General features: G+C 41.8%; 1 protein-coding gene across 1 annotated transcript in view; it reads right to left on the reverse strand.

Annotated features, from left to right (window-relative positions):
* Positions 1-6,345: 6,345 nt before the first annotated feature.
* Positions 6,346-17,942, reverse strand: part of chd1 (chromodomain helicase DNA binding protein 1) — a 54,467-nt gene continuing 42,870 nt past the window's right edge. The window contains exons 27-36 of the mRNA XM_061734533.1: positions 17,112-17,262; positions 14,611-14,733; positions 12,985-13,128; positions 12,634-12,909; positions 11,778-11,909; positions 9,737-9,915; positions 9,405-9,504; positions 9,269-9,320; positions 8,941-9,187; positions 6,346-7,867 (exon numbers count right to left, since the gene is read on the reverse strand). Coding sequence (XP_061590517.1) covers positions 7,591-7,867; positions 8,941-9,187; positions 9,269-9,320; positions 9,405-9,504; positions 9,737-9,915; positions 11,778-11,909; positions 12,634-12,909; positions 12,985-13,128; positions 14,611-14,733; positions 17,112-17,262 — 1,681 coding nt within the window. The 3' untranslated portion in view covers positions 6,346-7,590. The remainder of the gene's footprint in view (positions 7,868-8,940; positions 9,188-9,268; positions 9,321-9,404; positions 9,505-9,736; positions 9,916-11,777; positions 11,910-12,633; positions 12,910-12,984; positions 13,129-14,610; positions 14,734-17,111; positions 17,263-17,942) is intronic.

Raw genomic sequence — 17,942 nt, forward strand, 5'->3', positions numbered from 1 at the left:
CTGGACCAGGAAACTGGACCATATTACACCAGGAAACTGGACCACATTACACCAGGAAACTGGACCATATTACACCAGGAAACTGGACCATATTACAGCAGGAAACTGGACCATATTACACCACGAAACTGGACCATATTACACCAGGAAACTGGACCACATTACACCAGGAAACTGGACCATATTACACCAGGAAACTGGACCACATTACACCAGGAAACTGGACCATATTACACCAGGAAACTAGACCATATTACACCAGGAAACTGGACCAGGAAACTGGACCATATTACACCAGGAAACTGGACCACATTACACCAGGAAACTGGATCATATTACACCAGGAAACTGGACTATATTACACCAGGAAACTGGACCATATTACACCAGGAAACTGGACCATATTACACCAGGAAACTGGACCACATTACACCAGGAAACGGGACCACATTACACCAGGAAACTGGGCCATATTACACCAGGAAACTGGACCAGGAAACTGGACCATATTACACTAGGAAACTGGACCAGGAAACTGGACCATATTACACCAGGAAACTGGACCACATTACACCAGGAAACTGGACCATATTACACCAGGAAACTGGACCATATTACATCAGGAAACTGGACCATATTACACCAAGAAACTGGACCACATTACACCAGGAAACTGGACCATATTACACCAGGAAACTGGACCATATTACACCAGGAAACTGGACCATATTACATCAGGAAACTGGACCACATTACACCAGGAAACTGGACCACATTACACCAGGAAACTGGACCACATTACAGCAGGAAACTGGACCATATTACACCAGGAAACTGGACCATATTACACCAGGAAACTGGACCATATTACACCAGGAAACTGGACCACATTACACCAGGAAACTGGACCATATTACACCAGGAAACTGGACCATATTACACCAGGAAACTGGACCATATTACACCACGAAACTGGACCATATTACATCAGGAAACTGGACCATATTACACCAAGAAACTGGACCACATTACACCAGGAAACTGGACCATATTACACCAGGAAACTGGACCATATTACACCAGGAAACTGGACCATATTACATCAGGAAACTGGACCACATTACACCAGGAAACTGGACCACATTACACCAGGAAACTGGACCATATTACACCAGGAAACTGGACCACATTACACCAGGAAACTGGACCATATTACACCAGGAAACTGGACCATATTACACCAGGAAACTGGACCAGGAAACTGGACCATATTACACCAGGAAACTGGACCACATTACACCAGGAAACTGGACCATATCACACCAGGAAACTGGACCAGGAAACTGGACCATATTACACCAGGAAACTGGACCACATTACACCAGGAAAATAGACCATATTACACCAGGAAACTGGACCATATTACACCAGGAAACTGGACCATATTACACCAAGAAACTGGACCATATTACACCAGGAAACTGGACCATATTACACCAGGAAACTGGACCACATTACACCAGGAAACTGGACCATATTACACCAGGAAACTGGACCATATTACACCAGGAAACTGGACCATATCACACCAGGAAACTGGACCATATTACACCAGGAAACTGGACCACATTACACCAGGAAACTGGACCATATTACACCAGGAAACTGGACCATATTACACCAGGAAACTGGACCACATTACACCAGGAAACTGGACCATATTACACCAGGAAACTGGACCATATTACACCAGGAAACTGGACCACATTACACCAGGAAACTGGACCACATTACACCAGGAAACTGGACCACATTACACCAGGAAACTGGACCACATTACACCAGGAAACTGGACCACATTACACCAGGAAACTGGACCATATTACACCAGGAAACTGGACCACATTACACCAGGAAACTGGACCACATTACACCAGGAAACTGGACCATATTACACCAGGAAACTGGACCGTATTAGATCAGGAAACTGGACCATATTACACCAGGAAACTGGACCGTATTAGATCAGGAAACTGGACCATATTACACCAGGAAACTGGACCATATTACACCAGGAAACTGGACCACATTACACCAGGAAACTGGACCATATTACACCAGGAGACTGGACCATATTACACCAGGAAACTGGACCATATTACACCAGGAAACTGGACCATATTACATCAGGAAACTGGACCATATTACACCAGGAAACTGGACCATATTACACCAGGAAACTTGACCATATTACACCAGGAAACTGGACCATATTACACCAGGAGACTGGACCATATTACACCAGGAAACTGGACCATATTACACCAGGAAACTGGACCACATTACACCAGGAAACTGGACCATATTACACCAGGAAACTGGACCACATTACACCAGGAAACTGGACCACATTACACCAGGAAACTGGACCATATTACACCAGGAAACTGGACCACATTACACCAGGAAACTGGACCACATTACACCAAGAAACTGGACCACATTACACCAAGAAACTGGACCACATTACACCAAGAAACTGGACCACATTACACCAGGAAACTAGACCATATTACACCAGGAAACTGGACCAGGAAACTGGACCATATTACACCAGGAAACTGGACCACATTACACCAGGAAACTGGATCATATTACACCAGGAAACTGGACCATATTACACCAGGAAACTGGACCATATTACACCAGGAAACTGGACCATATTACACCAGGAAACGGGACCACATTACACCAGGAAACTGGGCCATATTACACCAGGAAACTGGACCAGGAAACTGGACCATATTACACTAGGAAACTGGACCAGGAAACTGGACCATATTACACCACGAAACTGGACCACATTACACCAGGAAACTGGACCATATTACACCAGGAAACTGGACCATATTACACCAGGAAACTGGACCATATTACACCAGGAAACTGGACCATATTACACTAGGAAACTGGACCATATTACACCAGGAAACTGGACCACATTACACCAGGAAACTGGACCACATTACACCAGGAAACTGGACCACATTACACCAGGAAACTGGACCATATTACACCAGGAAAATGGACCATATTACACCAGGAAACTGGAACATATTACACCAGGAAAATGGACCACATTACACCAGGAAACTGGACCACATTACACCAGGAAACTGGAACATATTACACCAGGAAAATGGACCACATTACACCAGGAAACTGGACGACATTACACCAGGAAACTGGACCATATTACACCAGGAAACTGGACCATATTACACCAGGAAAATGGACCTTTGAACTGGACTCAACACCTTTTAAGTAGCTTCAACTTCCTATCACACCTTGGAAGTTGCCTCAAACAGACTTGGAACACTAGAGCACCCCATGGGGTGATTTTCGTCTGTGGCCTATTGTCTCACAAGTTCCTTCGTCTTGCATCCCTGCCGAGACAGAAACTGGACCATATTACACTAGGAAACTGGACCATATTACACCAGGAAACTGGACCAGGAAACTGGACCATATTACACCAGGAAACTGGACCACATTACACCAGGAAACTGGACCACATTACACCAGGAAACTGGACCATATTACACCAGGAAACTGGACCATATTACACCAGGAAACTGGACCATATTACACTAGGAAACTGGACCATATTACACCAGGAAACTGGACCACATTACACCAGGAAACTGGACCACATTACACCAGGAAACTGGACCACATTACACTAGGAAACTGGACCATATTACACCAGGAAAATGGACCATATTACACCAGGAAACTGGAACATATTACACCAGGAAAATGGACCACATTACACCAGGAAACTGGACCACATTACACCAGGAAACTGGAACATATTACACCAGGAAAATGGACCACATTACACCAGGAAAATGGACCTTTGAACTGGACTCAACACCTTTTAAGTAGCTTCAACTTCCTATCACACCTTGGAAGTTGCCTCAAACAGACTTGGAACACTAGAGCACCCCATGGGGTGATTTTCGTCTGTGGCCTATTGTCTCACAAGTTCCTTCGTCTTGCATCCCTGCCGAGACAGGCACCAGGGGAGTGGCTTCCACTTCCAATTCCTGCAGAGACGAGGACTCGATACCATAAGGACTTCCTGACCCAGGGGGTAGTCCCGAATTGGAAGATCACAGGCTTCTTGTATAAAAACTCTGTTGTAAAATCTCTCTGGGTCAGCATATCAACCAGACTTTGGTCTGTGTAGATCCGCCCACCGCCGGCTTAATAAAACCTCATAAACCACAAAGCGGACTTCTGAAATGGTTTGATAAATTCCTCAACACTATGAAGCTCCCAGACCCCTGAGGTTCATCCGGATCTGTTAGTTCCTATGAAGCTCCCAGACCCCTGAGGTTCATCTGGATCTGTTAGTTCCTATGAAGCTCCCAGACCCCTGAGGTTCATCTGGATCTGTTAGTTCCTATGAAGCTCCCAGACCCCTGAGGTTCATCTGGATCTGTTAGTTCCTATGAAGCTCTGGATCTGGATCTGGTTTGTTGTGGTTCCAGAACCAGAACCAGCAAGGTGAAGCAGCGTTCAGTTATTCTGCTCCTCACCGGTGGAACAAACTTCCTGTAGACCTGAGGTCTGCTCCAACTGTCAGCTCCTTTAAATCATGTTATGGATAAGCCCTGAATGCAGGCATTGTAACATAGAATTGTCAAATTGGTTTAATTCACCGCACAAATTGTTACAGATTACTTTCTAATACTGTATTTGACCCGGTCTTTGTACGTTTTGACCGTATAGAAACGTAATTCTTGCCACTGTAAGAATGAGATGTACCTGCTGGACTCTACTGCCCTTACTTTTAACAACTTTATTTTACCTCTTTTCTTATTTCATTTTTTATTTATGTTTTAATTGTGTGTTGCCACTTTTAATGTTGATGTAAAGCACTTTGAATTACCTTGTGTTGAATTGTGCTATACAAATAAACATGCCTTGCCTAAATATAGCAGGACCAAGAAAACCACTGAAGTAGTCCTGGTTCTGTTTCTATAGGGAAGTCCAGAGGAAACGAGAATTTACAGAATAAAAAATGAGAAATGAAATATAAAGAATAATGAACATCTAGTCTGGTTTAATGACGCCTGCTGTTGAAGAAATGCCTTGAAAACAACCAGCTGGAACAGTTTTGAGAGCTGCTGTCGTGCAGGTTACAGATGTTTCCCTGATCTAACACATCTGCTGCACAAATGAAGGGACATTCAGTTTGGTGACAGGCTGATGGCGGTTCACAGCCGTTTACCTTTATGTCATGTTACCTGTTGTTTTGAGTTTTTCTCGTGTTTGTGTGCATATGCAATTATCATTAATGATCACTGTGGGTCTGACTTTTAGATCCACATTTAGCAACGACTTAAAACGGCCATTTTCAGAGTTTGCATCTTTGAGCTGTGATGTTTACCTGCATCATGGTTGATTATTAGGGCCCGAGCACTGACAGTGCGAAGGTCCTAATGTATCCGTAGATGTTTTTCTCCCGACGAAAGGAGGGCCTTTTTTCCCCCTAAACGTGCCCCAAAAGTCACAAAATTTTGCACCAAGGCAGGCCTGGCGAAAATTTTTTATATTTAATGGTTTTAATGGGCATGGCCTAATGGCTCAACAGCGCCCCCTAGAAAACTTTGTGCCTCAAGCCCCACAATACGGTTTGACGTACATGCACGAAAATCGCTACACACCTGTATCATGTCGTAACTTAAAGAAAAGTCTCTTGGCGCCATGGCCCAAACCCAACAGGAAGTCGGCCATTTTGAATTAATCGTGTAATTTTGGCGCAATTTATGCCATTTCTTCGACAGTTAATGCGGCCCGAACCGTAACGTGCACCCAGGTGTTATACATCAAAATATGCGTCTCCATCCTGTTACGATTTTCTCAGTCAAAAGCGTTACCGTGGCAACGATAGACGCCAAAAAGTGCGCCCCCCCCCCCCCTTCATCTGATTGGTTCATATTAGATAGTTCCTACTTTCTGCCATAACTTGTGAATGGTTTGATAAAGACTCGTGGGTGGTGTCATCGGACTTAGTTTTGAGTCCTTGACCTTTATTGGTGGAAATTGCACGCGCGAGGGCCCGTTCATTGCTGCTTGTAGCTTTAATTTTTATTTTATTTTGCCCTATTTTACCTGGAAGCCAAAACTGCATTAGAAAGGCACCAAACCTGCTTTGACGAGTGAGCCATGTTGGTATCTCACGAGCCAGCTGAGATAAAAACCTCGATTTTAGTTTGCGCTGACGGTTGTATGGGGGCTCCTGAAGCACCAGCTGAGAAAAGTTGGTCAAAGCTCCACCATGTGACTGTTTTTAATAGTTTCATAAACAACTATATAAAACAGGTTATACAAAGTCATGCACCTTCAGTGTAAATTCTTTTGGAAATATAGAGGAAATATTTACACGTCTGAACCATAACAGTGACTTCATTCAGCTTGGTGGTTCACAACAAATATACTTGGCTGCATAGAAACATTGACATTATTATTGCCTACATGGAAAATCAAATGAAAAGTAAAGAAAAATAAAGTAAAAAGTCTAGTTCATTTTAATTCTAACCAGCGTTTCTGTCCCGTAATTTACAGGCGTGAGGAAAGTCCTGCCACTCGTCTGCACTGAGACGACTAAATCCTAAGGAAGAGAACAGAGTGCTCTTCAAGAACCTTCCCTTTACCAAAACTTACATTCTGAAAGCATCATTAGCAAACAAACATAAGGAAACTCACTCGTAGAATGACAAAAAAGCCTGAGTTGATAGGGAAAGTAGAGTCATTATAAATCCAAAAAGCCTGAGGAAAAACTCCACTGATTCACTATTTTACAAAAAAACCCCAAAACATTTACAACATTATTATTTTATGAGAAAAAATTAACAAGTCTCTTTCTTTCCAAAAAAAAAAAAAAAAGGAAAAAAATTCAGACCATTTTTCTTTTTGTACATCTTGGATATCTCATTAAATAATCTCCAACTGGTGGAAAACTGAAAACGTATTAAGGACATGGGAAACGCTGAAAATGAGGTACTTCAGGTGTTGAGCCTGAGTCCAGACACCTTTACATCACCTTAATCGTGATTCATGTGAATTTTTATTGAGTTAACACTTAAATAAGGTAGATTATCACACTGAGCATGACAGGAACACGGACAAACATGGAGGACAGTCACGTACAGGATCCAGTGTCATTGGTTGGTAGGAAAATGAGGCAGCATTCAGGGTCTGTTGAGTCCATTTCAAGCGTCCAAAAAAGGTTTACAAAAGTAACAAAAAAAAGTTGCCGCATGCTGCAGGGCGACAACGATGCAACTTTAAACTCTTAAATACAAAAATAAGGTTAGATCTTGCTGTCTGCTGCCTGCTTTCGGGCTGATCCTGCTGTTGGGAGATCCTGCATTGCGGAAAGGAACAGCCATGCTGAACTGACTGATGCACAGCTGCAAGCAGCTGCAAACAGCTGCAGGCTCCACTCCACAGTTAGTGTAAGGCATTTCCTGTGCGGCTGAGTCTATGGCTGCTGCTGGCAGACCCGCGCAGCTCTCGTTATGTCTTGCGGCTGCTCCAGATCTGCTCCGGCGTGCTCCTGTGGTCCGGCGAGTAGTCGAAGGGCGAGCGGTGCCCCATGGGCGAGCGAGAGTCATAGGGCGAGCGCTGGTCTCGCGGAGAGCGGGTCCCGCTCGCCGAGGCCCGGTCCGTCTGCCAGTCCGAGTGGTAGCGGTAGGACGAGTGGTGATCCGAGTGGGACAGGTCTTTCACGTCCAGGCGATGGTCTCTGCTGGGCCGGAATTCCTCCAACTTCCTATGTTTGCTGTCGTAGTATCTGCAGCAACAGGTCAGAGTTAGTCACTGCGTTTCCATGCATCAATAACCCTTTTAAAACCAAAATATTAGCAAGAACCCGGTTTTGCACGGCCATGTAAACACCAATAATCCCTTTGAATAACCAGAATTTGCTCATATTGCGGTTTTTAAAAACCCCAATATGACCCCTGGGTTCCTAACTAAAGGGGTTTCTTACCCGAATATTTGGTCATGTAAACGCTGGGATATCCCCATCAGAAGGGACAGGAATTTGTTTTCTGCGCATGTTCTTTTGAGTCCAGGAAGTATTTAGGAGGAGACTAATCACTTCATAAATGTAATGAAGGATATGAACATTTCTGCATTTGTAGACGGTAGAAAGTACCGGGATAGACAGATTTACAAAAAGGTGAACGAAAAGTTGCGTGAAGCAGCATTTGTTTTGAATTTGGATACAGGAAGAAGAAGCAGAAATGACGGGAATTGCGTCATGACGTTCTCCGTACGTCGCTGGTTTGATCCAGATATCCCAAATGATTAATCACCATGGAAACAGGGATAACCCTGTTTACTCACGCATGGAATCACATTATTCCCAATGTTTCAGTAACTGGAATATTGAATGTAACCCTAATTTTGACTGCAAAATTGACAAATGAAAGTTCAATTGAAACACGTGGGAAAAACACCTAACCTTTTAGGTGATGTGTGTTATCAGGTGTAATGGCATTTGTAGGTTAGAAATAAGAACATTTCTTGGTAAGATCCTTAGTTTTTTGAGTGAAGGCAGTGAATTTGTTTTTTTAGTAGCGGTGTATCGCGTCATTCAGGCAGCCAATCAGCACATAGCCTCATTATCATAGTCCCGCCCACTCAGAATCCTGCATAGATAATGAGGTTAGAGAATGGGAAGATAAAGACATGGCTCAGAGGCTGAATTTCTAATTTATTTGGCAAAAACAATCAAAAGCTTGTTTTTAAAACATTCAAGGCCTGTTTAAAATAGATATTAGATGCCATAATAGGTCCCCTTTAAGTTTTACTGTTCAACCAGAGTGATGAAGCAGAAAGTGTGACGTGGCTGCAGCTCACCTGTCCTGCCGGTCTCTGTCCCTGCTGTCCGGTCGGTAGTGGTCTCTGTGGTCTTTGCCGTTGCTGAAGTAGGAGTACGGTCTTTTCCTGGACTCCCCCGCCGTGGTCTTCCTGTGGGGCTCCGGCCCGTGTCTGTCTTTGCTGCTGCTGCTCTCGTGGTACCGACCCGAAGGCGGATGTCTGTCCGAGCTGTAGCTGTCCCTGCTGCTGTCGTCGTGGTGAGCGCCGTCCTTCAGCCTTTCAACGTCTAACAATAAAGCAAAATGGCAGCGTCAACAGTGGCGTGGCGCTGGTGTTACGGCCTGCTCTGTAGGGACGGCGGCTGTACCTGCGTGCTTGTAGCTGTGAGTGTTTGTAGTTTTAGTGTTCTGCTCCATCGCCTGCACAAAGAGAATCATCATGGGTTTAAACCTCTAACCCGGGACGTGAGAACCATTAAGATCAACTGCAGCCCCGCCACATACCTGAGCATTTTCCTGTCTTTTCTTGATTGCGTGCTTATATAGTTTATGTAGCTTTCTGGCATCAAACTCAGTGAATTTGGAAACAAATATCCACAGGTTTCTGGCAAATAAAAGAAAAACAAGCTTAGCTAACAGAGTAATACAAAGACCATTAATGTGAATACATTTGTCTCCTGTTTCTAAAGTGACTATTTAGCATAAAGGAAAGAATAATAATTTCCTTTTTCACATGAACCCTTAATAAGTTAGCACAGCTACACTTGAGCGACAGACCCACTGAATGACATGCTGAACTGGTCAGACTATCACAGGACGACACCGAGGGAACTAACTTTCTCCACTGCTTGATCTGGTCAGGATTGGAATACTCCTTCAAACACTCGGTGATGTGGTCTCCGATCTTGATGAGACACTGTCTGGTGTGTTCCAGCTGCTCTCGCTCCGACAGCCCTTTCTCTGGTCGGTCCAGCTGCTTCAGGGCAGCCTTCACCGGCCGCATCATCTCTTTGCACTGAAACACACAAGTTAGCTCCAGTCACACCTGCATCCTTTTACACATCGCACAACCACACTTAAAAGGAGCATGAGGCTCCTTTTAAGAAATGAGACTCTCTAGCGCCACCCTTCACCACGACGGCCGTCGGGGGTACTGCAGCCAACAGTGAAGCCGGCACGGGAGAACGGGGAGAACGTGCATGTAGCGTCATGTGACGTCACATCCGCAGACCAGCGCGGGAAATTCGGGACCGAATTGCAGCACATTTTGCAGCACACAGCCTGTTCAAGGCAAAGGAGAGATACACTAGAGGGCTCATTGTTTTGGGTTTGGAACGCTTCACCTGACATTATTACTAGAAAACTTAAAATGTATACGGATTTTTTTCATAAATCTTGCCACAATCCGGCCTCAAGCTCCTTTAAGAGACCCAAACTTTAAAGTTGGCACATGTTTCATGCTGTAATCTAAAAACACTATTATGTGAGATTCTTCAAATGAGTCGCCTTTTCTTTGACGGCAGTCATACACTCTTTTAGGGCTGGGCGATATATCGAGTATAGTCCATGTATCTTCCAGCTCTGAGCACAGCACCCCCTTACGCCACTTTACTGTCCTTTAGAGCAGCGGTGTCCAACTTTTTCTGCACCGCGGACCAGTTTAATGTCTGACAATATTTTCACAGCTCAATCTAAAGGTGTAGCTGATAAAAACTAAATAAAATGACAAGATCGGCATTAAAATCTGTGGTATTTTCTCTATAGTAGTTAATAATAATAATAATAATAATAATAATAATAATAATAATAAAAATAATAATAAAACATCATTTTCGAAAAAATAAAATAATGTAAATTGTAAATTACCTTTAATATGAGTGTTTCTATAAATGTGTTTTTATGTTTCATTAATGTTATTTAAAGCCAGGCTTTTATTTTATTTGTTATATATTAAGGAGACCGATATTTAGTGCTTTTATTTTGAAGGTGTCTCGCCGAGACCTTGTAAACATCCGGCGCTTCGGACTTTAACAGTAAAAGTTTAATGGCAGTAGAAAGTTTGTCTGAGAGACTAAACGAGTGTCTTGAATGCTAAAGTGGAGCCTAACTGACACAAAAAGCACCTGCTGATCAGGATTTGTTTTCTTTGCAAATGTTATGCCGTATTTATGTCCAGCTTGAGTTTGGTTGCCATGGTTACTCATGTATTGCGGTTAACGGTAGCTTTATTTCCGAGCAGCAGCTGCGTCGGTCTGTATTTAAGTTAAATGAAACTTATATGAATGTAGAAAGACTAACTATTTTATTTTACTCATTTATAGCTGTTATGGTGTGTTTGCAGTGTATTTACATCCAAGCAATAAAACCATTGTGAACCATCAGTTTGAGAGTCAACCATCATCAGTCGAGGCTACAGAAATTATTTTTTCTTTCTGTGAGGCCCGGTACCAAATGACCCATGGCCCGGCACCGGGCCGCGGCCCGGGGGTCGGGGAACACTGGTTCAAAGGATTAACCAAGCCAAATTGACCGACCAACCAACCAACCAGTCCCGAGAGGCGGGATAAAACACGGATGAGATGGATGAGATCACACCCCCACCTTAAAGAGACATGACTGTACTTCATCTACTGTTGTTGTAAAACCGGACAAAGAAATGGGCTTTAAGAGAAGCATCAAAATTACCACCTAAAAAGGGACATGTGAATTACTTTAACTAGTTAATTTCATTTATCACACGTGCCATTTCAAAGCTTAGATCTCTTCAGTGTGGTAAACAGTCAAAGGTTGAAGAAATTAAAAGTTTCATCACAAAAAAGCCTCTGAATGGAGCTTCATGTGCACGTTTCATGTACAGAGAAGTGTTGATGTTCGTACCACGCTGAAGGTTTTCTGGTCCAGCTCCTCAGACTCTTCAGACACTGGCACATTCTCCGTACTGGCTGTTAGATGGACTGACGAGTCCGAGGATTTCTTCGTCCGCTCTCGAGGCTCAGACTTGATTTCATTCTGATGACAAAGATTTAAAGTCGAATATCAATCTCTTTGATCTTATTCCAACACTTAACCGTGATACGGGTGTCTCACTGAAAAAATTAAATGTAAGCGCATGTAAATATAACATATTTAAATCTGTGATATTAACAATTAAAAATAAAGTTTGCTGCTTTACATGAATACATCTAGTTTTGAACATAATCTGCATTTGTTCAAAAGAAGAAGACATTGTGCATTTTTTCCTTAACCAGCAGTATTTCTGTAATCCCAGTAAATCTTTTAATTTACACACAAACAACAAGCAATGATCTTGTTGTATTTACCTTTCCTTTAACAATTTTAATCTATTGGGCAGATTGACCAACGTTTAGATGAAACATGCTTTATTTGTTTAAGTAGAACGCCACAGTATAAAATATCTTGCTTGATCTACTTTAAAAAAAATTAAGGCGACTTTTTCGCATGAAATTTTTATGTAGATCAAGAAAGACTAGTCTTTGTATAAACGACTTAATTTTTAGTATGTACAAATTTCATTTGCAAGTAAAGTGAACTTAATTTTGATAAATAAACTTAACACAATTAAGTTGACTGTACTTGCAAAATGTATTATTTACATACAAAAAATTAAGTAGTTTATACAAAGACTAGCCTTCTTGATCTACATAATAATCTCATGCAAAAAGTTGACTTATTTTTTTTAAGTAGATCAAGCACAATATTTGCATCAGTGTACCTTTTCAACGCCCTCCTCCTGTTTCTGTATTGCTTGTGTTGAATCTTTTTTGTCTTTCGACTCTTTAATATCATCGATTTCCTCTTCTTTTTTTATTTCTTTTTTAAAATCTTTTTTAACTTCTTTTTCTCTGCACTCCCTCTCTCCTGAGGAAGAATTATCCTGCTCGGGCTCATCATCATCGTCGTCATCGTCATCCTCCTCCTCTTCCTCCTCCTCCTTCAGCACCTTATCTGCTCGCCCCCGCCTGCTGGGCGTCTTGGCCGGTGCACTCTCCTGAAACAGCAAACCACGTCAACACAAATCTGACAACTCGTGCAGCTATCAGGGAACCCAAAGAGCTTAATGTACCTTTTCATCCTCAATTTCGTCTTCATCCTCCGACCTCTTGTCTGACAGGAGATCTGAAGACGGGCTCTTCGTCACCTCTTCTGCCTTCGTTGACTTGAAAATTTTGCTCTTTTTACTTCTGGGTTTCCGCTTCCGTGAATTTGCCTGAGTTGATAAAAAGAGTAAAGACTTATTCTAGTACACATGTATGTAAAAGGGAAAATCTCAAAATCGATAGCAATCATGTACAAAACCAGACATGCTAAATCATAAAAGTTTTATACTTAATTTACTGTTCACTGATAGTTCCTTATTTAACTTACTGTGTGGAATTATGGGGATCTACGTTTAAAACCATAACTGATAAAATTGTTTTACTACAAAAACGAGCTATAGGCATCATAAATAAAGCGGGATATTATGATCATACTAATCCATTATTTTTAAATTCTCATATTCTGAAGTTTACAGACTTGGTTTATTATAGAACAATGCAAATCATGTTTAAAGCAAAAAATAAAACACTAGCAGACAGTGTGCAGAAGTTTTCATAGCGTCTGAGAGTAAATGAGTTAAGAGATGGATGCAGATTTTTGTTACCAAAAGCGATAAAAGAAGTTAAAAGAAGATGTATTTCTTTAAAATGGGTCCAGCTGTGGAGTAGTGTTGATCTCAAACTTAAGCAATGTACTTCCTTTGTTATGTTTAAAAAATGGATACATTATATGTTTATTTTTTGTTTTTTTTTCACACTTGACACTGGTGTTGTCCCAATCGATCAGGTCCGATCACAGCATTTTCAAAACATCGGTATCGGTCAAAAAAGTATCGGGACATACCTAGTTATTAATGTATCTTAAATTGCTTTATATATCGTTGCATTTAACGGCCGACGAAGTAAGTGAAACTAACATGGTTTACATGTTTGAATTATGAAATGTTCTATCTGTTCATGTTCATTAAGCTGCTGCTTTTCATTCATTCATTCATTCATTCAGAATGTTGCACTAAGGTTAAGCCAATAAGTATTTTAATTTTCTTGTGTTTGTGAGTTTGACTGGATGTCATTCAACTACTTGTTTTTAAGTTAAATTATTTATTTTAGTTATGCACTATTCTGCACTTTTTGTTTTAGTTTACAATTTCATGTTTTTACATTTTGTGTCCCCAGAGCTGATAAGCTTGTTGAAATATATGTCCATGTTGTTTCCAATGGACAAAAAAAGAAACTTGGAATCATTTAGTTTTAGTCCTCTCTCTTTTTTTTTTTTAAATTCATTGCCAAAATGTATCTGATCGGGAAAAAGTATCGGAAATGTATCGGGAGCCAAAAAAAAGTGATCGGATCGGGAAAAATCGTGATCGGCAGAAACTCAAACTCAAGTGATTGGGAGCTAAATAATCCTTATCGGGACAAACCTACTTGCCACCATGTATTGTGTAGTAGTTGTATAGTAGGCGGGCATTAATAAGCTCTGCTTCTGCCTGAGCCTTTTTCAATCAAATTGTAAAATGTGTCTCTTCCTTGTTGCCTTGAAAAGTATATATGACTGAAATAAACTTAAACTAACTAACATGCAGCTTGATCTATAATCCAACGTGGAAACCAGGAATGAAGAACCCTTCATGGAGATGCATGCAACTTACGTTCCCCGTTTGTTTCTGCGCCTCCTTTTTGGCCAGGTCTTTGCTTAGTAATTTGATGAGGTAGTCTGCTCTCGTCTGTAGCTGTTTGGCCTGCGGCTTCTTGTCTGGATCGTCTGGTAGCAGCTGGGCAACAACAAACACAGTGATATGTAATGGATCTCAGCAAGGATTTCAGCAACCACATTTCTTAACATTTCATATGACGATTTTCCTGAGGTGTTTCCAGGCCGACTGAGAAGACACAATGTCTTCAGTAAGTCCTGGATCTGCCCATTGTGAACCAAGCTCTCAGTCACGCTCCAAAAGGATGAAACGGTCGACTGAAGTAGTGCTGGGCGGTATACCGGTTCATACCGAATACCGGTGTTTATTTTTCTTATGATATGAATTTTTCATATACCGTAATACCGGTGAGTATGTACAGTAGCGTACACAACGTTGGGAACGCCGCGCGGCGGAACGTAGTGCCGCTGGACACTGTTTGTGAGGGGACTGTTTAGCAGTAGTGATGCACCGATTGTTCGGTAACCGAAATTGTTCGGCCGAAAATGGCAAAAAAACACTTTCGGTGGAATAAGTGGAAAAAAAAAAGAACAATTAATAACGCCGTTGTAATATAAGGAAATAGACTGGCCGCTCCCGTACCGGTTGCGCACCACAAACATAAATCATTGGCCAACCAAAAAGTAACCACATAAGAATTTTACCTAACATTCACCAGGTGGAACCAAAACAACATAATGCTGGGAAATTAAAAAATGTTCAGTTTTTTATGTTCAATAAATATTTTCTACCTTGTAATTTTGTAAAAGATTTTTTTCTTTGAAAAGCATGCCTAAATCAAATGTATTTGATTTATGCAATGGTGATAAATGGAAAAACTGCGAAGAACCCTGTTCGGTATTCTGCCAAGTGTTTATTATTATTTTTGGTTTCGGCCCCAAATTTTCATTTCGGTGCACCACTATTTAGCAGTTGCATTGTTTACAGCGGACATATGTGGGTGAAGATGGCTGAAAACGAAAGTCCCACAACTGTTCCAGAACATGACACAGGGGAACTTGTTCCGAAAAGAGGAGCCGTGTCGGCTGTGTGGAAATTCTTTGGCTTTAAAAAAGACGACCTCCAAACAAACAACAATCATCTGCAAGTGTTGTAAAGCTAAAGTTGTAGCCGCGGGAGGCAACACTAGCAACTTGCTCCACCACCTCAGCCGCAGACATGTGATAGAAGCTGAGATCTGCGTCCACCACGTCTACAGGTAACACTAGAAGTGCGGGAGAAAAGTCAAGTCAGACAACACTTAAAGTCTTTAAGTGTTGTCTGACTGATTCTCTCACTTCATTAGAATCATAAGTGCCTTATGCCGTTTACCTCATTGTAAACGGCATCATTTTGTGAGGCCATGCAAACCTGTATTTATACTAGTGTGGACATTAATGTTTTTCTACAATATTTCCTCCTCATGACAGTAAAATAGGCCATTCTAAGCCAATTTACTGCAGCAATTCCTTTCCAAATCATTAGAAAATGTGGTTAACACCCAATTGTGCATGAAAAAAAAAAATACCGTGATATACCGTGAAACCGATATAATTTTGAAAAATACTGTGATATACATTTTTGGTCATACCGCCCAGCACTACTGTGAAGGTTGAAATCAAACGGCGAGACCAGTCTCTTCAGCAGCCTGGCATACACACTCCCAGGGAAGTTAAGAAACATCCACCACCACCACCTCGTGCTCAGACCCCTTCAAGTCCCAAGTCTCCTTTTCCATTACAGCAGGTGCTTTAAGGTGATGAGAACACTCAAGTATTCTTTCCCTGCAGGACTGACATCTTTCCAAACCCCTCCCACACCCACATTTGTGCCTCAGTAAAATGTGCACACAGAAATCTGCTCTACCAGTACCCATCAGCTGTGTCGTGTGTCCCACAACTTCAAGTTCTTTACAACTACGTCTTCAGCTTGATGCCTATGAGCTGGAGAAATTACACAAATTAACAAAACAACGGTTATGCTCATCATCTCAAATCAGCTCGATGGGTGGAAATTTAAAGTGACAAAAAGCAGCAGATGATTCATGTTCACTTCTTCTAAGATTCAATGACATCTCATCAAAAAGCTTCTCAGATAATGAAGGCCATCTGGAGAGTGGGGGTTCCCAGCTACTTTCCATTGCAGATTAAAAAAAACAAAACAAACAAACACGCCATGGGACATTTTTTGTGTAAAACATGAATTATGACATCTTTATATAACATTAAAACACATCGCAGGACTGAACGACGCACAATAAAAGGAAAAAAGCTGAAAAGTCTCAGACATCTGCTTTCCATAATCATCATCTTTTAGAAAAACAGATAAAGTTGATCAAAGGTTTTCTTTCTGCTGAAATCATTTCATTCATTTAGTTTTTGCTTCTGTGTCTTTTTTAGCAGCGGCGTTAAACGGTGGTCGTCATCAAAGCCGTCAGCTGTCAGAGCACGTGGACCCACCTTGTGAGTGAGGTTGAGATCGGGGTCCATCTTGATCATCTCCCAGCTGCCGTACCCGTACTCATAGATTCCTATGAGGAGGCTGGAGTCGTCCTCTTTCCCCCACTCGATGTCAAAGTGTGCTGCCTTCGAGTGGCACGGAATAATATATCTGGACAAATGCGCACAATTAAAACCCAGATACATACATGTCAAAAAAGCAAACTTCAGTTTCTCAAAGTGAGGTTTTAGACCACAACAGCTGCAACGCATAAAACATTTCTGCTTTCAAAAGGTCAAGCTCAACTAGGGCTGGGCGATATGGCCTTTTATTAATATCTCCATATTTTTAGGCCTTTTACGATACACGATATATCAGGGCTCCAGACTGCGACCAAATGCTCGCATTTTGCGACCAAAATTTGAGTATGTGCGACTGAATTTCATGTCCACTCGCACACGTGCGACCAGTAAATTTGCCAGTGTTTTTTTTTTTTTTTTTTTCTTTTACACGTTAAACGTGGAAGGGGTGCGTCAATGAACCCGCATATTGCAGGCCAATGAGTGTGAAAGGGAATGAGTTGGGGGATCTATTTATTTATTTATTTTTTTCGTTTAATTTCACCAGCTCAAAGCAGGTATTACGCCCGGACCACATTTAATGCGACACAACACGCTGCCGCCGCGGCGCGCACATGAAGTTAGAAGAAAGAGACGGCGGGTATGTTTGGTTTTAGTAACATCATGCTCAGGCCATGAGTCTGCAATGGCCCAGACGGGAGACACATGTAGCTCAGTGCTTAACTTTTATTTTTAATCCACTCTATATTCTTCTGGTTGTTCTCCGATATG

Source organism: Cololabis saira, chromosome 11 (assembly GCF_033807715.1).
Source record: "Cololabis saira isolate AMF1-May2022 chromosome 11, fColSai1.1, whole genome shotgun sequence".
Classification (NCBI taxonomy): domain Eukaryota; kingdom Metazoa; phylum Chordata; class Actinopteri; order Beloniformes; family Belonidae; genus Cololabis; species Cololabis saira.